Here is a 22,026-nt window from a genome sequence, read left to right on the forward strand (position 1 = left end):
TACTGATTTTGATTTTTAAAATTTATTTTGATAAAATAATTTTATTTTACGCTTTTATAAAATTCAATTCAAATTAATTAACGAATAAATTTATTAAATATATGTTAGATTAATCTGAAATAATATATATATAAATAAAGATATAATAGCTCGTAGATTTTTAAAGAACCACGGTTAATATAGAACTAACCACAGTTAAACAGCCTTGCTTTCCACTCCCAGCTTCAGCTTATAAGCATCCAAAACCTGCCGGTATTTCTGTGTACAAATCTTACAATCCAACACCCAAAAAAAATGATGGTCGGAGAAACCCATCGTCTTAATCCAACCGTTCAAGTACCACCCTGGCCAGATCTCGAAGATCAGACGGACGTCGTTTACTCTCCCATCAATTATAATGCAGCCGACAACAACTTCAACTGTAACGGCATCCCGTTTTACCTCCAGGAAGCGTTTTCAGCGTTACAACGTTACTTGCCATCGAACGAACCCGACGTCGAGTTGGATTCCGAGTTCCCGGGTCCGGATAGTCCGGATTCTCCGGTGGATGCTTACTCCTGTGATCATTTCAGGATGTTCGAGTTCAAGGTCCGGAGGTGCGCTCGTGGCCGGTCTCATGACTGGACCGAGTGTCCGTATGCTCATCCCGGCGAGAAGGCTCGCCGGCGTGACCCGAGGAAGTATCATTACTCGGGTACGGCATGCCCCGATTTCCGAAAAGGGAACTGTCGAAAGGGAGACTCTTGCGAGTTTGCTCACGGCGTTTTCGAGTGTTGGCTCCATCCAGCTCGTTACCGGACTCAACCGTGTAAAGATGGGTCGGGTTGTAGGCGTCGGGTTTGTTTCTTCGCTCACACCCCGGACCAGCTTCGGGTCGTGACCTCTAGCTCTGCTGATTCATACGACGGTACGTCACCTTCTTGTGCTAAAACATTGACGTTTTGGTCCTCCCCTGGTTCTGGTTCACCTCCGGTTAGTCCACGTGCCGAGTCGTCGCCTCCTGTGTCTCCGATGGCTCAGTCGCTGAGTCGTTCACTGGGCTCGGCTTCCATTAATGAGATGCTGACTTCTTTGAGGAACTTGCAGCTCGGTAAAGTCAATTCCTTCCAAATAGGCTGTGGCTCACCTTCGTCTCCTAACGGATTCGGTTCACCTAGATCGGCGCTGATCCGACCCGGATTCTGCAGCTTACCCAGTACTCCAACCCGGAACCCAACACGTACCGGGATCGGGTACTTGGATACATGGGATAAAGTGTCTGAAGAAGAGCCGCTGATGGAACGAGTTGAGTCCGGACGTGATTTACGTGCAAAGATGTTTGAGAAGCTGAGTAAAGAGAATTCTTTGAAGCAGGTTAACCCGGGTCAATTTTCTGGAGCTCCGGATTTGGATTGGGTTTCGGATCTGGTGAACTAAAACAAAACGGAGCTCCGAATATGGATTGTGAATGAAAATACATGAAATCCTTTTAAAAACAAAGCTTAAGCTTTGTGTATAGAGGTAGCAAGACAATGAGTTATTATTATTATTCTAATGCTTGATATTATGGTGTTGGTACTTAAAATCATATGATAATCCAAGTTGCCAATCTTTACTTTGTAGTGGTAATTGGTATTTTAATGCAATGTATAGTTTGAGTATTAAATTGTTTATTTTATGATTTATTTTTGAGTTTTTAAATATTCTTTTATGAATAGTTGATTTTATTTGTGGATGATGCAATCACTACAGACTTTGATGGTTTGGAGTATGGAACAAGGAACCCTATTGAAAGCTATTTCCCCCAACAAAACTTGCATGATTGATGATGTCTTGAAGTATACTTGCAACTTAATACAAAGTCAAAGCACTCATCATCCTTGATGAGAATTCTTTTTTTTTCCCTAAGATAATTTTGGCATCAAAGAAATCAATTCAAGCATTTGAAGACTTAAATTTCATCTTCATACTACAATTTAGGTTTTCTCTTCTTAAGTGCAACATTATATTCAGTATATGAACTATATATTCAATATTGTTATAAAAAAATATTATTATTTTCATCAATGATGTTATGTTATTTCATTAATTGTTGAATAACTTAAAATTATATTGGTAATAAATAGGGACTTAACTCTTCCTAACTGATAGAGTAAGTCAAAATATTTTACACATAACAAGCACAAAATTAGGCTCTTCGTTCAGAAGTATAAGAAAATCCGCATTCATATAAGAATTTACCTAATGACTCGATCAAGTCCAATTTGTAGTAGGTCGATCCAATGAGAAGGTTTCCATGAGCATGAAGTTGGATTATAGACGTGATTTCCAACCCTATCATAGGCTTTAAGGTACAACCAAGCAAAGTGGAGCAATCTGAAATAGTTAATTTTTATTATGTTGTTAATTACATAATTGCATTTGTATTTAAAACTTCAGTTTTAAAGAATTTTGGAGTACAAGTAAATTAAATGTCAAAGTTGATAAGGGACGTGGGATGGGTTTGAGAGTGGTTGAAGAATGGATGATAAAGGACGTGCAAAGCTAGACAAAATCATGTTTTTAGTCTTTTGATGGGGCTTGTTTTGGACTAATTCAACTGTTTATTTACACGTTGCGGGGATTTGGTTTTGGCGAGCAAAAACCATTTGCTTAAAATATGTCAAATACCCATTATGTTATTTTAAAATTTAAAACTAGTCCTTCACAATTATAAAAAAATAAACTAAAATATTCTTTAGTCTTTTAAGTTTATTTTTTTTTTCAATTTGACCATTAAAAGCCTATGGACATAAATAACTAAGAATATATTGTTCAATTTCTTATAATTCTTTTTAAGATTAAGGATCAAATCGATAAAAAAAATTTATATAAAGAGTTAAAAACATAATCCGACTAAATATTATGATAATTAACCATTATAAAGTTCACATTTTAATGATAATTTAGAGGAATGCCATGGTTTATCTCTAAAGTAATTATTTGGTTTTTATTTCAAAGCGATGTTTAAGTTGGCGATTTAAATGACTAGTTTATTATGTTAATGATTATAGAAAAATATTATTATTTATGTTTTAGTTTACGATTCTAGGTGTATTTAATTGTAAATTGGATATTAATTTTATTTTTAATAAAAAATTATAAACTATTTAAAACTTGACATTGTGAATAGATCCAAATAGTTTGGAATGATCACTCTCATAATAAATAAGAGTGTTCAAACAATTAATTCGAAGATTGAAATAAATTAATAAAAAAGGGTATTGCTGTAGTGTGATTAGCCGGCAAATCAAAGTTGCCGTCAAGACAAGCAAGTGATATAAAAATACAAACTTGGGAGTGGTAAGAGATGGTTGTCGCTTTCATTTGTTGATGGTTTCATTAAGCAAACATTTAAAATAAATAATGAACCAAACCAAACTTATCCTATGGGTTGTTCAAGCAGATTTGGCTTTATTTAATTATTCTCAAAACAGTCCCTTTTTAGACTAAAATATTATTTAAAAAAGGCTATTTGGGGGACCTTTGATGGAAACAACTGCACATTATCTTTGGACTTTTTCGCATATGATATAATCCAGAAAGAGGAGTATCATAAAGCATTATATTGATTTGGGGCTGATTTCCTTTATTATACTCATATATGATGAGATTTATATTCGATGAATCCAATGAGTGATAAATATTGTTCTTCCTAAATATTTGAATCCGAGCGGCTGTATTTGTAGGAAGTTTGTATATTATCAAGAGGTTAAGAAATTTTTTTGAACATATAATATCTTATAATCATTTTAGATTATTCAAAAAAGTATTTGATATACCAATAATACTTAAATTTTATGTTTCATCGATAAGGATGGTATTAAGATGAAATATTGCGGGTTAAACTACTTAATTTCGATATTAACAAGGACTTAGAAGTATTCTAATAAGGAAGGCGACTGGGATTTAATTTGAATAATTTCAAAATTAATAGACTTTAAAAATATTTAAACTAAAAAAAGAGAGATCAAGACTTAATTTGAATAATATGAAAACTAATAGTGACCTAGGAAGTAATTAAACCAAAAAAATTAGGGAGGCCAAGCTTAATGGGATCTAAAATATAATTAACTCAAAAATTGAGGGAAAACTTAATTTAACCAGCATAAAAAATGAGGACCTAAAATCAAATTAACTTATAGACATGGTCCTTCCTGTAAATAGTAGTTATTTTCATGGTTATTGATGAATATTATAATGATGCATCATAAACAAATTAAATTGACTTGATTTTATTTTTAATGATATTGTATCATTTAGTTTATTGATTATGTATGAAATTGTACACCGTCAGTGTAATAAGCATTGGTCTATAACTCTATATATGTTGAAAGTACCTCATTAGCCGCTATACTAAATCATAGATTGCATTTTCGTCACTCTATTAAGAAATCGTGCAAACTACTCCCTGTACATTTCAAGTTGAAGCAAAATAGTCCTCCCGTTTAAATTGGTGTCCATTTGTAATATTCGTATATGTCATTTTAGTATAAATGACATGAAAATAAATGATTATTATAATGAAATATAATTTTATGAGACCATGACACAAATAACTACTCTAAAGGGACTAAAAACCATTTTACCCATTCTTTCTAGTTCTGTTCTTTCATTGCTATTCCAATCTCATTATATTCTTTGAACCCGTCGATCTCTTTTTATCCCATTTTGCACTATTGTTGATTTGATAATTTAATATATTATAAATAGTCATATACTATCATAATTAATAACATATTATAATCATTTTTTTTAAAATAGTAATAATTACCACAATATATTATAAAACCGACAACATAAAATCTTAAATTTAATATATTACAATAATTACTATAACCTTATAAATGATAGTATTACAATAATTAATAGAGAAATAATTTCAGTGACAAAAAATATCTTATAATATACGATTTTAACCAATTTTTTTTGGATTTGCCAAAATGACCAACTAAATCGCAATGCGATCGATAATTCGCAACGCGATCTCTGGTATCGCAAATCAGTTTCCAGATTCGCAACGCGACGATAGTCCAAAATCGCATTGCGATAACACTGTTCACCGTTGCGATAGCACTGTTTACCGTTGCAATAGCACTGTTCACCTTTGTGATAGTACTGTTCACCGTTGCGATATCACTGTTCACCGTTACAATAGCACTGTTCATCATTGCGATAGTGATCAAAATAAGAAGAAAACTAATCAATAATGATCTTGAAGGTAGTTTACCTGAAAATAAATATAGTTGAAGGATCAAATCGTGAATGAAGCTGATTGTTATCTATGAGCATTGTTTATCATTCTATCTTAAAGATTTTTAATTATTGAGTAATGTTTTGTTTGTGATGATTATGATGATAGTGAGCATTGTTTATAATGAAGCTGAAAACTGTACAAGGAGACCAACACATGGTTGGCCATATGAATTTTCCATGGACCAATTTGCTGCTGGGTTTGAAGCTAAAACATTCCATGGTTTAGTATTTGCCTGGTCTTGATTGATGAGCTATCACTGTCTCTCTGAAATAATACATCAATTTTGGTTCTAGAGATATTTCACTGACATACTGAAAAAAATTTACTATATGAAAAAAAAGATTAAATGAGTCTTAAATGCATCATCATCTGTTAATTAAGAACTAGACCTATTAGAATAATATTAGAAAAAGAAAATGCACTTGGATCCAGATCTTGTGAACAGTATTATCGCAACAAAAAAATCCATTCTTAAACAAAATTAAACTTAAATAAATCCATACACCATTAAAGAGAATTCAAACAAAAAAAATCCCAAGTTTAAAGCTTTTTTTCATCCTTCTGGACAGAAAACAACAGTAATATCGGAAATTCGCAATGTGAACAGTGCTATCGCAACGGTGAACAGTTCTATCGCAACGCGATTTTGGACTACCGCATTACGAATTCGGAAAATTACAACGCGAATTTGAAAAATCGCAATGCGATAGTCAAAATCGCGTTGCGAATCTGGAAACTGATTTGCAATACCGGAGATCGCGTTGCGAATTATCGATCGCATTGCGATTTAGTTGGTCATTTTGACAAATCCAAAAAAAGTTGGTTAAAATCGTATATTATAAGGCATTTTTGGTCACTGAGATTATTTTCTCTAATTAATAACATATTGCAATAATTCCTACAAAGATGATCAAGCATAAACATTTTTTTTTATTTGAGCTTCATTTTAATATATTTTAGTAATTACAACAATATATTACAAACCCGATAATATAAAGGCAAAATTAATATACTGATCAAATGTCCGTTGATTGGGAACTAAATCACCAAATGTTATTTTCCATTCGTTGTAGCTCCCTGGCAACAACATTAAATAAAAATGAATTACCTTAAAGTGCCATCTCAGCCTGCAATGCAGCAAGTTCATCTTCCTCGGCTGTGTGCTTTTGAGGAATGGGACGAGCCAATTGCCAGCCGGCAGGCACCTGCACTGGTGCTGTGGGAGCCATTGTTGCGGGTTGGAGAAGCTGTTCTTCCAACTCAGCACCTTCTAGTTCTTCCAGTTCTGCCTCCAATTCATCCTACAGCATCAAAAGTTTTCGACTTCATTGTTCAATATGTATAAACGATAGATATGATATATTTAAACATAGAAGACGAGATAATGCGACTAAAAGTAATAACCTCGTCAAAATCAGCTGCAGCTCCAATAGGGGCTGACAGTGCTTCCTGAATCTGTTTCATGTTTTTGGTTTGTTCGTTGATCTCGTCCATTGTTTTGTCGACATCATCTATGTTCCTGTAAAGAAAGATATTTTCAGTAAAATAGTGCCACTTTCCATGATTGATGTTTCATGAAGGTCCAAGAATAAGTACCAACAGCTAAATACATGGCACAGATTGCAATTTAAAGCAAATTCTGAGCTAACAATATAGATAAAGATGTACGTACGTTGCTTTCTGCATTGCCTTCATTGCAGCTGCTCCAGTTCCCAATGCATCTATGGTTTCGGTTGTGGCTTTAGCACCTTCTAACATTATCATCTGTAGAGGTTGATATGAACAAATAATTATAGCATCACTAACAGCAGCAAAATTTGGAAGAAAAAATATCCTCTAAAATGACCAAAGCTCACTTGATCATGAACACGAAGCTGGAAGTTCCCGAGCTGCTCTATCTGTTGTTCATATAGTCTCTTCCTCTTCAAGCACTGTATGGCCACTGCATAAAAGTAGCTTGAAATGAATACCAAGGGCAAACAATATAAAACTTTGCAATAAACGTAACCATCATTAATTTAGTTAAGTTCTAAGTCTCTAGATAAATAACAAAAATAAACTATTAATCATTGTTTCACACAAAGATAAGATCTTCGAATGTGTTCACATGACATGAGCACATTACACATCAGAAATTCAGAATCATAACTTAGCACGTTAATGTTAATCTGGCATTAGAACACGACTCAATGTCCAAAGAACATTAAGAACTCACACTATCGGAAAACAAAAGACAAAAACTCGCAATGCTCTCAAAACATGTGTTTCTTTTATTTTTATTTTTCTTTTGGGGCATCTTCAGTCTAATATGTATCCTGCTGTTTCTTCAGGGAATTAGAATGAAAAGAAAATTTTGGGGCCCAAGGGGGAGGGGGATAACATCCTCTATAAGAAATCAATAAAAACTACCATATTTACTACATCAGAAGTCAGCATTCAGCAAGTTCGAAAACTTGATATATACACTTGTTCAGCAGAAAAAATCGATCAAAGCTAGAAAATCGCAACACTAGGAAAACAAAAAAAAAATTGTTCATAACATAGGCATTGCAACACTACCTCTCTTGTTTCTCACTTTGGCGAATTCCTTTGCCTTTTCGACCTCTGCGGCAGCCTTTTTCAGAAGTACCTTCTCCTTTTTCTCTAGCATTTCAAGGGTCTGCATCATGGAAATGAATACAATGTCCCAATTATAATCACAGTATAGAAGAGAAACAATGTTTATTTAATCAGAGGAAAACAAATACAGAATTTGCAGTTTGTGGCAACTCTTCGGATATAGATATATATATTTGGAATTACTGTTAAGATTTAAGACTCCAGAGTTCAAAAAGCATCCTCAATACTCAACCGGCACACACAAGCTGCTAACCTTATGAATAATGCCAAATTTTAGGAACTTTCATGCACAACGAAAGATCAGAGAACTTAAAGCAAATCAACAAGGTTATCACATTATTCCATAAATCTATCAGCCAGCAATTCAGTTATTTTAAAGCAAATCCTAAAGTGCCAATCAATTATTGACTGCTAAATCTAATCACATCAAAATCAGCAATATTGTTTTCCGGATTCAGAGAAAAATAACTGAACATTTTAAAAAAAGGAAATGAATTCCAAACTAGAAAAGAAATCGAAGAAAATACCTCATTCAATTTGTCCAACGTTGTTAAAGTATTAGCTTCCTGCTTGGGTTTTCCAAAAAGCCGGTTCAACATGGTTGAATTCTCCGATTAAACCTCCGATCTTCTGTACGAAAGCAATCACCGAGACGACTGGGTTTTCGCCGTTTCTTCACTGACGTTGAATTTCCAAGCCTTCGGCTTTCCACACGGCGTCCACTCGATCGGTTTTATAGAGATTAGACCCCACTGGAAAGTCAAAATAATTATCTTATTTCTTTATATTTATATAACTTTTATGAGATCGACCTTTAAAAATTGGGTAAACTATGCGAATATTTATCTTTGTTTTTGGTCCGATCCTTTTGGTCATTAATTTAAAAATTAAGAGTAAATAGTTCCTAACGTTATCAGTCAATTTATTTTTAGTTCCTAATTTGTTGGTTTATTCGATTTTAGTATTTTAACCGTTAATTCTTTAATAAAAATATTATATGTCAATTAAAAATAATAAATAAATTCACATAATTCACCTACCGTAAGTGACGTGAAATAAAAATTTATTAAAAAATCTCACCCACCAAAAATCCACATATTTTCTTATTCTTCAATACAAACCTCAGCCAGAAGAAATCAAACTCCGGTGACATCCGTAAGTATTATCGCCATGGAAAAGAATGCCGTTGAGGCAAAGACGTAAAATCTCCATATCATAAAACTTTCTTCAATAATCTAGGTTACATAAACGGAGTACGGTGCATCTGTCATCCCAAAACCTATCCATGCTGCGACACAGCAGCCGCAATACGAAATTTGGATTTTCAACTTATGCGAATCCATTGGACTTTCCCGTAAAATCATTAGTCGTCTTCTCCTCCTCGTCCTTTTTCTTTACTTTTATATGTAAAAAAAGTCAACCTTTACAGTGCAGTCTTTTTATATTCCTGATTTTCCGATATTAGTCAAATTTATATAAAGGTCCCTATTGTAAGTATTTTTATAGATTTAATCACTTTACTATTGTTTAATATTTTTAGGCACGGCTCTATAAATTGAAATTTTAGGCGCTTCAAAATTAAGTGTCGAAAAATTAAGTATTGAATTTAAGTTTTAAAATCGATTTGATTAAGACTGGATATTAGATATGATTAAATTGCTTGATAAATATAAATTTTAAATGATGAAAAAATAATGCCAAATGAATTTTATTTTAAATTATCAGATGCATTTAAAAAAATTAAGTTATTGAAAATATTAACTTTCTTGTGATTGATTCTTTTAAAATATTATCAAACAATACAAATTCCACCAGATGGAATATTGGAACTGCTCCATGCAGATGAAATATGATTTAACCTAATTATAGGTGTTTTTCTCTTATTTACCAAAAAAAACATATTATCAAACAAGATTTCGATCTTTCTATTTTTTGAAATATATAATTTATCAATTCTAATGTTAATTCATCAAACAATTATCTGATTAAATTGATAAAAAAAATTAAGCGTTATATCTAAAAAATCTAGAAAGTAGAGGATTAGATATGATCAAATTATAATAAAGACTAAATTCACAAAAATATCATAGTACAAGGACCTTTTTAAAGTTTATCCTTTTTCTTTTTTCTTCCCGCAACCGCTTTTGGTTTGGTGTTCTGACATGTTGACAAAAGTCTCTGTGTGCCTTCTTATTCAAACAAAATAGTATATAAATGATGGTCGGGAAACGCTGACGTGCAACGATTTAGTATACGACTAAAATAAGATGTTATCAGATTTGTTATTATTTTAAATAATAAAATTAATAAAAAAATGATTGAAAATATCATTATTTTGACCGGTTATAATTACCTATATAGGTAAATGCGATAAAAAAATTCAGTCAAAAAATGATGTTTTAGGTAGCGCTTGACCAAAAACATCAATTTTTTGAGCAGATTTTTTTACTGTGTTTACCTATATAATTAATTATAACCGGTCCAAATAATGATGCTTTCGGTCATTTTTTATCGATTTTGTTATTTAAAATAATAACAAAATCGGTAACATTTTATTTCAGTCGTATACTAAGGCGCCGCACCCCAGAACTGTCCTGACCTGGATTCCATGTTATTGAAATATAATCCTAAAAAAATTATTTTAGAATTAGCATGCTTTTTAAATTACTTCTTAAAATAATAAAAAATGTATAAATTTTATTAAAAACTAAAAACACATGTAAAATATGTCAAAGATATATATTTACATAGATAAAAGTATAATTTTATCAGCTCTTAGTTAAATCAATCGATCAAATCAACTTTTTATATTATTTGTTAGAATAATTGATTCCTCATTTAAAAAAAAACTCATGAAAAAATAAAATAGTACATCCGACACGAAAACAATTTAATCGTGCAAACAATAATAGAAGTTATACACCATGTATAAAACAGAAATAGACGTAATATTCGGTGAAAGTAAAATCCCTTCCTATTATATCTTCGACATAAAACACTTTAGTTCAAATAAAGTGTAGTGTCTACAATTAAATTGTTTACAAATTTAATAATTACATTAATATATCCTTAAAGTTCAATGTTTAAAACGAGTCCATTTTAGATAGAAATAACTACACTAACACGACGTTATTTTGTTCACATGATCACAGTGACGTAAAGATATGTCAATGTTATTGTATCGTTAAAATTTAACTACTCAATGATATAATTGAATTTCAGGTCAAAACTTAATGTTATAATTAAATCATTTGATATTTCTATGATATAAACGATGTATCGTCTAAAATTTATTAGCATCTAATATAATTTACTCTACATTTTATATTAATTGAGCTTATTCGGGAACAGCCCATATTTAAAGGTTATACTGACAAGAGAAAGGCCCAAGTTTTTTTTTTTTTTTTGGATTCTCATCAACTAACCACACAATAGATTAATGATTGGGTTCGATGCTACATTGTTGGGGAATAATGTGTTTGAACTATCCACACAACATTACTATGATATAGATTATTAATAAATAATAATTTATATAATTTAAAATATGTTAATATTAATTAATTAAATATTAATTTGATTAACATAATTGTTATTACAATATATTAAGGAATGTGAGTTTTAAAGTGCTTATACATACATAGAGAAGGATTTAGATAGATTATATATTGTATAAAATAATATTTTGAAAACGATTATATTAAACCTAGGTCATAAGTCTCATCAAGCACAAACCCATCTATGATTAGGGGTAGCTAAAATTAAATTCACAATTTCATATATTTGATTGGATTGACAAAAAATTAAATAAATTTTGAGTTATAAAATATGACTATAATAATTAGTGGATCATTTTTTAAGTTTCAGTCGAGTATCAAATTTGCATGAAATATATATATATATCACATATTAAAAGTATGAAGAAATATATGTGTATATTATATATAGTTTTTGAGAGACGTTTAAATTAGAGTTAATCAATTCAATAACATTATAAATATTTACATTTAAGTTTAAACAAAGCTCGAATAACTATATTCAATTTGAATTTCATGAATTCAATTTGGTCAAAAAGATTAAATAACATTTGAGTTATAAAATAAGACCCACAAATATGATTAACTTAAAATTTTTTAACTCGACTCAACTCGTCTTGTTCAAATATTCACCTTTACCTATGACTTCCCATCGGGTTGTGTGAACCCTAAATATTATGTGGACCATTGGGGTCCATGGAAGCGCATATTACGCAACCAAAATCCCATTTGTTTCAAACGCCTTACGGAAAAAGGAAAAGAGTAGTTGTTGGCTACGTGGATTGATCAACGGCTCTGATTGAATCAGCCGTTTTAGTGCTTTGACTAGCTGGCTTACTTGATTGACCAATGGAAATCGTGGGATCATCAACATTCAACAATGAAATGTTCCACATATGATAAAAAATTAAGGGTAAATTACATTACACTCAATTATTAATAAAATTCTAAATAAATAATTAAAATTTAAATATTATAAATGAATCACACAATTAATCGATATAGTAAACATGTTATTCTATCATTAAAAATAAAATAAATGTTAATTTTTTAGTTACAATTGAGAACTTAATCATTACAATCTATAGATAAAACGATTTGCTTATAACTAAAATTTTAACGTCCATTTTATTTTGAATGACAGAATGATATATATTTGTTACATTTAATTAATTAAAACTTCAATTATATTTATTTAGAATTGAATGTTTCTTTTATAGTTTTACTAATGATTAAGTAACAAATGATTTAATCTTTCTAAAATTTAATAATTAGTTAATTGCATCATATGTCCCTAAATTATGATCTTCATTTTAAATTGATCCCTAAACTTTTAAATATTCTATTTCATCCTTAAACTATGATACTCATTATAAATTATTCATAAAACTTTTAAACATTCCAATTTCATCCTCAAACTATGTCCATTATTCTAAATTGATCCCTAGAATTTTAAATATTCCAATTTCATCCCCCAAATTCATCCAAGTATGTAATTAGTTTTAGCCATAATTTAACCTAAACTTTATTTTTTTTCAAACATATAATAATATAATTTGGCTTAACAATTTTATTAACATGGAATGTGATTAGTATGTACATATAATTTGGGATGAAATCGAAATGTTGAAAAAGTTTGGAGACCAATGTAGAATGAAGGATATATTTTGGGGATGAAACTAAAATGTTCAAAAGTTTTAGGACAAATTTAGAATGATAGTCATAGTTTAGGGATAGAATTAGAACATTTAAAAGCTTAAGGACTAATTTAAAAAGATGATTATATTGTGAGGACGTATAATACACTTAACTCTTTAATAATCTTATGCATAAATAGATTATGATATTTTCCTTTTTATCATGACTTGATCTAATATATTTCTTTTTGATTTCTTACATGAATTATTCTTAATTATTTAATATATACAATAAGAATATAAGGAATCTTAAAAATGCACATAACACTCTAAATTTAGGATATATTATTCTAAGAAATGATGAATTTAAATAATTGAATACTATGAAATATCTATACTTTCTAATCATAGCATTTGAGATATTATATATAAAAGATAAATTAAATATCTAAGAATATATATAAATATCGTAAGTCAAAATCATACGTAGAAATTATTAAAGTCACTCACAACTACAGATGATCAAAATATTTAAAGTTAAGAGATTATGAAATGAATTATAGGGCTAATTTGTTTTAAGAAAATTAGATTCAAATTTAGTTAAAATATCTTATTAATCTAATAATTATATATTAATTATTATCAGTACAGCTTAATCAAGTCAAGTATATAATATTTGATTGGATCAAGTATCTGAAATATGCGTTGGCTCCAAGGAAGAAAAAAAAGTTAATGGTTTAAATTTCGACGAAATATTATCGATATTGGTTTAAGTATACAAAAGGTGCTCAACCTATGTATGTTTTTTCAGTTTAGTGTTTAACGTTTATTTCGTTTCAGATTGATGCTTAACATTTCATTATGTTATTTAAAATGGGTCAAGTCGTGACGAACCGTTAGTTTTATCCGTTAAGTGACACATGTCACAATCGCATAATTTTGAAATTTATTAAAAAAATTAAAATATTATTATATTTATAAAAAAAACTCTTATTTCTTTTAAATTACAAAATCCCTAAAATCCCCAAATTATAACACTAACCCACCGCCGTGGCCATTTCCAGCCACGATCACCACCGCCGACATAGTCCTTGTCATCATCCTAGTTATAAGTCACCATATTTGTCGTTGATTGGCCGTCGAAATAGCTTGGGATTGTGATTTTCATCCTAGGTTTCGCAGGGTATAAAACATTGATTCACCGTTGATCGGCTGTTGATCAGTCAAGATTTCATAGGGGTTTTGATCATTTGGGGGATGTGAGGTCGGGTGGAGCTTTGTCGACGGCAAAGGGCAACGATCGGCTTGGGTTTAGAGATTGAAATGAAAGTTTTCAAAGTTTTGGGGATATTTCAAAATTATGTATTTTCTTTTTAAAAATATATATAATTTTATTTTTAAATTTTATATAATTTTTTTAAAATTATTAGATTATGACACGTGCCACTTTAAAGGAGGATATCAACGCCGTTAAAATCTTGACCCATTTTGAGTAACGGAATGAAATGTTAGGCATCAAACTAAAACGAAATAAACGTTAGATACTAAACTGAAAAAACAGGGATAGATTGGGCACCTTTTGTAAGCCTTAAATATTTGGTTAGTACATGAATTATATTTGTTTTTTATGTGATGTATGTTTTTAATCTTAATTGCATACATAATGTTTTATGTCATTAACGAATTCACATATTTTATGATAGAATTTGATATGACATGATAAATTATTCAAAAAAAGATCTCGTTGAATATTTATAAGAAAAAATCATTTACTCAACACATAATTACAAACTAAACCCTCAAGCTACTAGTGTAAAATATCGTCACCAGGGAGAACTTTATGGCAACAATCGTAGAGAGTTCAACAGGTTGTGTATTGTAATCAGCATGACACTAGTTAAGAGAACCCTATGGATGGAAAGGAAATCATCAAAACTTCTCGAAAGATGGGTAAGAGACGCATAAAGACTTCCTCGACTATCTAATGCGATCAAATTCTTCCGACAAATTAACGCAGTCGAAGAAAACCGAGAAAGAGAACATGCTAACGATTTGTATTCCTCACACTTACAATTCATGGTTTATCTTAAAGCTCAGCCTTGCTCGCAGCCTTTGATCGAGAAGTTTTGTACCCTTTCCACCATTTTTGTACCCTGAAGGAGACCTTGGTTGCATGTCTCTTCAGCGTTTCACCAGCATCTTTTACTCCTCTGACGATTGTCTGTTTCCAATCGCCTTTTTTACTTTCTTTGTCCCTCAAAGGTTTTCCCTAAGCAAAGGAAAAAGAAAAAGACGATACTAATCAAAACAAAAATCACATGAAAACTTTAATCCGCCGTGTGATTTCAATAAGTACCAAATTCGATGGAAATCGGTCCTCGTCTTCGTCGTCATCATCATCATCATCGTCAGCATCTTCACCGAAATTATTGTTCATCAGCTCCTCTCTTGAATACATCTTCATGCTCGGTGCCCCTGGAATACCCTGAATTCATAATAAATAAAGATCAAACATAACATCAGGTATGAACAGAATACTATTAACTCGAGCAATAAATCTTTAGTCACCTCCATGGATCGTAACATCTTTTCCATCTCGGCTTCTTTAGTTGGTTTAGGCACAAAAGGTTCTCCCGGAGTCCTAGCCTGTATGTATGAACAACAAGACCAGTTCGATTAGAAATGACCCAACTTTTCCTCACACCAGATGTAAAAGATAATCTCATCAATGGAGCTTGTCATCCAACATTACAACAAGAAGTTCGTTTAAAACTAACAGTTGTTTCGTACGAGAGTCAAGAAGTAGGCTGCCATGTGCAAAGCATTTTATAAAGAGAATGACAAAGAATTAGATTCATATGATCCAAATTATGCAGATTCAGTTCAAAACGACTAAAGCCTTTCACCCCGTTAACTTTCATAACAAAAACAGAAGAAAATGAAATCAAACAAAGGCAAATGATGCATTCTAAGGTTTTAGGAGATGAAACATTTTTTTACGGATTTACAGATTTACCTCTATGGAACCATGAAGCAGATGATAAATAACTTACTAGAAACAGCAAGAAATATAGGGTTACCGTTGGTAATTGGGGAGGCTTGGTTTTGCATGCCTTAGTTAGGTCTTTACATAGATAATTCGCCAGAGACTCGGTATCCGGCTTGGACGTGTATATATATTCAGCAACATCGGTATCGGAATACCCCATAACCTGAGAAGAAAAAATAAACATAAGCATCCATGCTTAACAATCTCAAAACACAACAAAAAAGCAATTCATTTATGTTATTAAAACCAAACCTCCTGGCAAGTTCTCTCGATCGTCTTACACTCCGTGTTTCAAATCCCTTCGGCATCCAGCTCGACTAGCTGAAAATATACAAAATTCCTTGAGTTGGCACAATAACTCCAGAAGCAAAACATTATGAGCTCGGTAATAATGCGTGACAGTAAGCAAATTTCGATGAAACAAACTAACATTATCCAAATATGAACCCTTAGATATCACTTATCGGAGTTCATAATCCGAATATTATCTAAATTCGATACGCATTCGACAATAAATGAATTCATGTTTCGAATAATTAAGTACATTCGGATTAAAAAAATCGCATAAATTATGGATATCCTATCCAATAAAGCACATAAATTCTTAAAAATTCCACAACACTGAGAAATCATTTACTGATTTACCTCTAACTTGTCTCCTTGCTCAACTACATCAATCTTCAAAATCCAATCAGCTTCCTCCTTCTTCAAATTACAAACATTCTCCGCAATCTCAATGATTTGATACTCTGAGATCTAAAACCTCACCAAAAACCAATCAAAAACAGAATCCAAATAAGGGAAATTTAAAGGAAAGAAAGCAAAGCAATCCCAGATTGTAAAAATACCTTCTTGGGGGAGATCTGGGCTTGTTTCGATTGAACTTGCTGGTACAACTGTGATGCTGGCTTCTCACAAACTTGACATTTTATGTAGGGGATGTCTTCCTTTCGAGGAGCTGCCACTGGTTTCTTGGCACAAAGAGAGACGGGCAACGATGTTGATAGCAACAAAACTGAAACTAGAAGAAGTAAAATCCGCTCCATTTTCCCCATTGCCTATCTCTGTCGATTGTAATAGTCGTTTTGATGAAATTGATAAGAGTTGTCCATTTTCCCCAAACTGCTAGAGTTCATACGTGTTTCCCTGCATCTGATTGGTTGGTCTCAGGCTTTAGAAGGTGGGACCCACTTTGTTCAACCCATAGGATTTGAGAGGGACACGTAGCTGTGATTTTTTTTTTTGGTTGGAGTTCATGGAAGACTTCGCCGACTCGATAAGATTGAGTAATCCAAATTGAAATCTTAAAATATTTGGATCAGATCCATTTAACAGAACGCGTTAACGCTAATTACTTCAGTTAAATGTCATAGTAAAAAAGTTATGGAAACAAATTTTGAAACTTACTATCATTTTACTTAACAAATAGGTATGTGGAAAAGAATGTTTATTCTTGTATATATAAAAGCTCACTTTTCATTACAAGAATTATATTGTATATTTGAAAAACTTATTGTTTCTCTCATGATATAATCTCCTTTTCCTTGAGTTTCTTTCTCTTTAATTTGCATACATAAAATGTAGGACTGACATCTACAAAAGATAATTTTATTTAAAAATTTAAAGATAAATTATCAATCGAAATAGTTAACAAAATCAATTTAAATTATTTCGAGTGTAAATCAATTTAAATTTAAATATTTTTATTTAGAATAGATTTTAGGTTAAATAAAATAAATTTAATTTTTTTAATAATCAAATCGAGTTAAAATCAAATTTATTTTCTAATTATTCGAATCGGTTTTCGTATGAACAGAAGATAATGAAACTGGATGATATCAGAAAGCCCAAAACTGAAACCCATCCCCTCTAAAACCCTAAATTGAGACGACTTCCCTAACTCGAACCAGAGCATTCAGGAGAATTAGGGTTTAGCTCCTTCAACCTCTCTTTAGATCGTCGTAACCTCTAAATTTCACAAATTTTAGTTATTTTTAGCCGACTTCCATGGCTTTATCTCTGACAGCTTCTACGGATTCCCAAAACCCCAGCTTTCTGATGGGTCAAAACTACCAACTCTCTCTAAAACAATCCATGGAAGACCTTTTAGCTGAAACCCAAAAAGAAACTCCGAATTTCTCTGGCTTCATCGAAAAATTCTACGGTTTAATGCAAGCAAAGGTTGACCCACCTCTGGAATCAATTTGGGTTTACTCTGCTTTGTCGTTTCGAAGCCATAGTTTCTCAAAGGAAGATCATTTGTGTCGATTATCAATCATAAATGATCTCTTTCAGTTAGTTTCTTCGTGTTCAAGTCCTTGTAATTCTTCCAAAAGCATAGCGTTGCTTGCACCCATTGTTTTTGAGGTTTATAAATTAGTTGTGGAAGTACTAGGCAAGGACTCTGGTTCAAAGGGAGAGAAGAAGGTGAATAAAAAGATTAAGTCTGTAGTTGAAGTGATCATTGGTTATATAAGCATGTGTTGCTGTAAGGGTTTCAGTGAGGAGAGTGAAGGTATTGATGTGGATTTGGCAGTCCCTGTTGAGGATTTGGCTTCAATTTGGATAGATAGAAATGCAAATTTACAATCTTTTTTGCCACTGGTCAGTCATGAGGTTTGTGGATTGATTAGTGAAAGAGGGTTCGATTTGAATTACTTTGCTGGTGTGGTTATGGTGGAGTCATTTTTGTTGAAACTTTGCTTGGATATAAGGATTGGGGACGAAGGCATGGTGGTGTTGGAGAATGAGCTGAGAAGTTGGGCTGTTGCTTCAATTTCCAGCTTTCACAACTCTTATTTCTTCGGTTAGTGCTTTTGACTCTTAAATCATAGGCTTATATGTGTAGTTTTGTTCAGCTTCTACTTCGTTATATTCAGTTGCACTTTCCTTCAATTCATATGAATTATAATGAAGCATCCAATATTGTGCCTGTCTCGGTAGTCGGTAGTATATAACTATGTGTTCTGCATTGTTTCCTAGAGTGGAATATTACCTCTTTTCCTTAATCACACTTCGTATTTTTTGTTGTACTTACCGTCTAGTTATTACTTTGTGCTGATCAGAAATGCTTATGAGGATCTTACTGCAGCCGGCTTTGCCAGTGACTGCCTTGCTGGTTAGTTTACTGTGCTCGGATATTTGTTATATATCTTCCTCCTACTTTTAGTATGTTTTGTGCTTTATATCAAGTTTCCCGTCGATGCTTAAAGGAGTTGTATGTTGTAAGTGGTGGTTCTATGTTAACTGTGTGTTTTTTTGCCTATGCAAATGCTTACACTATCGCAGCGCAAGCGGATCATGGCTTGTAGTTAGTCTCTTCCCTCTTTGTTAACTGATCTCACTTTGGAATATTGGATTCTTACAGACTCGTTTCATTTTAGGATTTAGCTGTCTGATTTGATTTGTTTGACATGAACAGAACTCCAGTCTTTTCAGTAGTTTTTAATACCAAATAGGAGGCATTAAGCGGGGGCGAGGGGTATGAAGTATTAGTGGCTCGATAATGAAACTCCGTCCAAGTCTTCATGCTCGTTTACATCTTTGTGCTTTAATTATGCATGCTTAGATTATTAAGCTTGCTGGTTGATTTTGTTTGTTGGTCAAACACTTATCTGATTATGGGAAATAAGCTTCAATTTATTGATGGTTATTTAAACCGAAGAGTCATGCGGTGGTGCAGGGACCTGAAGAAGTAATTCTGCTGAGAAATATTCTATTCGATGTTATTATTTTGGTGGAGAACTCTTTCCTCAAGCCCGAGACAGTTCCCCTACCAACTGAGCATGTAAAAAGTATCGCGATTACAAGATTGGTTGTCACACTTGAGGCCATTGAGTTATTCAGGTATAAATAAATGTTAGAATTCGTATAATAAAGCCTACTTTGTATTTATCTCCCTATCCGCTTTGTTGCAGAAAAAACAGGGATAAAAAAAGAGCTACTCGCTATATGAGTGCTTTCACGAATTCCGATTTACCTTCTCAAATAACCAAATGGATCTCGAGCCTGAACGGCATGTTTGAAAAAGCAGGAGGAATAAGTGGATCCTCACCCAAAGCTCTTATAAGTGAGTAAACCCCATTAGTCTTTCTTAATATATGGAACGATTGTATCTTTTCAAGTTTTGCATTATTTAACTGTTTACTTTGATGTTTCATTGCTATTAATCCGGAATGCGCAGAGTCGTTACTGAAGCTTGAGAAACAAGGGATAAAGCTATTCAATGATAGCGTGTTGAAATACCACGCAAAATCACTCGTCGATGATTCCATGGAAGTCGATGAGCAATTGGTATCAAAGAAACTCAAGGATGATGAGCCTTCATTTTACATTGATGACAAAGGAGAAGAGGAAGTAAATGAAATGAAAAATGAATCCATGACAGCAGTATATGTGGCCGCTGCCCGTTCGATGAGACCGATTGATAAGTCGAGGGATAAAAGGAAAGGAAGTGGGGGTGAAGAGAAAGAGAAGATTAAGTATTTTAAGTATGCCCTTCCAAGCAAATCTAAAGCAAGGAAAGAGGCCTCTGTTCCAGGCTCGGGTTCGGACTCAGACTCGGGTGCCTCAAAGGATGATTTGAGCAGTGACAGTGAAGTTGAGAACCCTGTCAAGTAGGATGATTGGCATATGCCGATGTCCAGACGACAACAACGAAAGAAAGAAGACGAACCATTTGATTTTAAGTTGGTTCAGATATTTTGATTATCGCTACCGGTTGATAACATATTAAGCTGCCTTTGAAGTATCTGTACTTCATTTGTATCAATATTTTGACGTTAATATCGATACTTTTAATCATGTATCGAAACTCTGAGACATGTATTGATACTTTGGGGATTTTCTTGAATTTTAGAAAACATCGAAGCTTATTTTATTATCGACTTTTAGACATTCATATTATTTGTATAGTACCTATACTTCTTGTTATCTTCTTGTTACGATTATCATAACCTGATAATATTGAAGATTTAATTTTACTAATTATGATTGAGTTTTAATTCAATTGGTATCTTTTAGAAATTATGTGTTCGAATACGTTTAAGTGCATTTGTTTAATCATTACCAACATGCAAAGCTAAGAGGGCTACTAGAAGCCTTGGTCCCCTAAATTAACAAAATTGTATATAAGTCCCTTAAAATTATAAGTTAGTATATAATAAAATAATATTTTAACCCTCTAAAATAATAAAATTGTGATTTAACCATTACAAAAATTGAAAGAATATAAAGTAATTTAGTGATAAAATTAAATTTGACTCTAAAAAATTATAATTAATTTCAACTCATTTTTTTACCCATATAAATTATATTAAGTAGCGGTTATTATAATATGTGTCAAATATAATTTTTTCCTCTCGGATTATAATTTTTTGTATGATTTTTAAACTGAAAATTGAAATAAAATTATATAAAACGTGATTAAAATTAAACTAATAATTAAATTATGGCTTAAATAATTATCATTATTGATAAAGACATCTTCATTAAAATAAAGACATAATGATAAAATTATCTTTAATATTTGTATAAATGGTTACTTTGTCTCCTTTTTTTAGTATTTTAGTTTTTAACGTTTTAAATTTGGTCAAAACAAACTATATTAGATGAAAACCGTTAGTTGACTAATAATCAATGCATATTATTGGTGTTGCATTTCTACTGTGTTAAATTGCTAACGTGGTATATGTCACGTCATCACTTTGGGTAACATGACACATGCTATATCATCACTTTGAATGACATGAAACATAACACATCATCATTTTTAGTGACATGACATATATCACATCAATAATTGAACGTATATAAAAATACCATATTATCAACACATATTAATCGTCAGTAAACTAACAGTTTCTATCAAAAAAAGTTTGTCTTGACCAAAAAAGAAAATGTTAGATGTTA

The 22,026-nt window shown here is 31.9% G+C and overlaps 3 protein-coding genes and 1 pseudogene across 4 annotated transcripts; 2 read left to right on the forward strand and 2 right to left on the reverse strand.

Moving 5' to 3' along the window:
• The first annotated feature begins 249 nt into the window (after window positions 1-249).
• LOC120150026 (zinc finger CCCH domain-containing protein 49-like) lies at window positions 250-1,427 on the forward strand. The gene has a single exon (XM_039162725.1). It carries the CDS (start codon window positions 295-297, stop codon window positions 1,414-1,416), a length of 1,122 nt encoding a protein of 373 aa, XP_039018656.1. The 5' UTR covers window positions 250-294; the 3' UTR covers window positions 1,417-1,427.
• A 4,915-nt stretch (window positions 1,428-6,342) lies between these two features.
• LOC120150027 (vacuolar protein sorting-associated protein 32 homolog 2-like) lies at window positions 6,343-8,595 on the reverse strand. Of its 2 annotated transcripts, XM_039162726.1 has the most exons (6): window positions 8,422-8,595; window positions 7,835-7,934; window positions 7,132-7,217; window positions 6,948-7,039; window positions 6,680-6,794; window positions 6,343-6,576 (listed from the first exon to the last, which is right to left on the reverse strand). In XM_039162726.1, the coding sequence occupies exons 1-6, from the start codon at window positions 8,491-8,493 to the stop codon at window positions 6,385-6,387; spliced, it is 657 nt and encodes a 218-aa protein (XP_039018657.1). In that variant the 5' UTR covers window positions 8,494-8,595; the 3' UTR covers window positions 6,343-6,384. The 2 variants fall into 2 exon arrangements, with proteins under 2 accessions (XP_039018657.1, XP_039018658.1); XM_039162727.1 differs by lacking the exon at window positions 7,132-7,217 and having other exon boundaries at window positions 6,948-7,023; window positions 8,422-8,594.
• A 6,216-nt stretch (window positions 8,596-14,811) lies between these two features.
• LOC120150034 lies at window positions 14,812-17,207 on the reverse strand (annotated as a pseudogene).
• A 760-nt stretch (window positions 17,208-17,967) lies between these two features.
• On the forward strand, window positions 17,968-20,950 carry LOC120150032. Its single transcript, XM_039162733.1, has 5 exons — window positions 17,968-18,922; window positions 19,182-19,234; window positions 19,799-19,962; window positions 20,034-20,185; window positions 20,300-20,950. Exons 1-5 carry the CDS (start codon window positions 18,124-18,126, stop codon window positions 20,734-20,736), a joined length of 1,605 nt encoding a protein of 534 aa, XP_039018664.1. The 5' UTR covers window positions 17,968-18,123; the 3' UTR covers window positions 20,737-20,950.
• The last annotated feature ends 1,076 nt before the right edge of the window (window positions 20,951-22,026 follow it).

The sequence above is a fragment of the Hibiscus syriacus genome, unplaced genomic scaffold (assembly GCF_006381635.1).
Source record: "Hibiscus syriacus cultivar Baekdansim isolate YM2019G1 unplaced genomic scaffold, ASM638163v2 tig00111013_pilon, whole genome shotgun sequence".
Lineage (NCBI taxonomy): Eukaryota > Viridiplantae > Streptophyta > Magnoliopsida > Malvales > Malvaceae > Hibiscus > Hibiscus syriacus.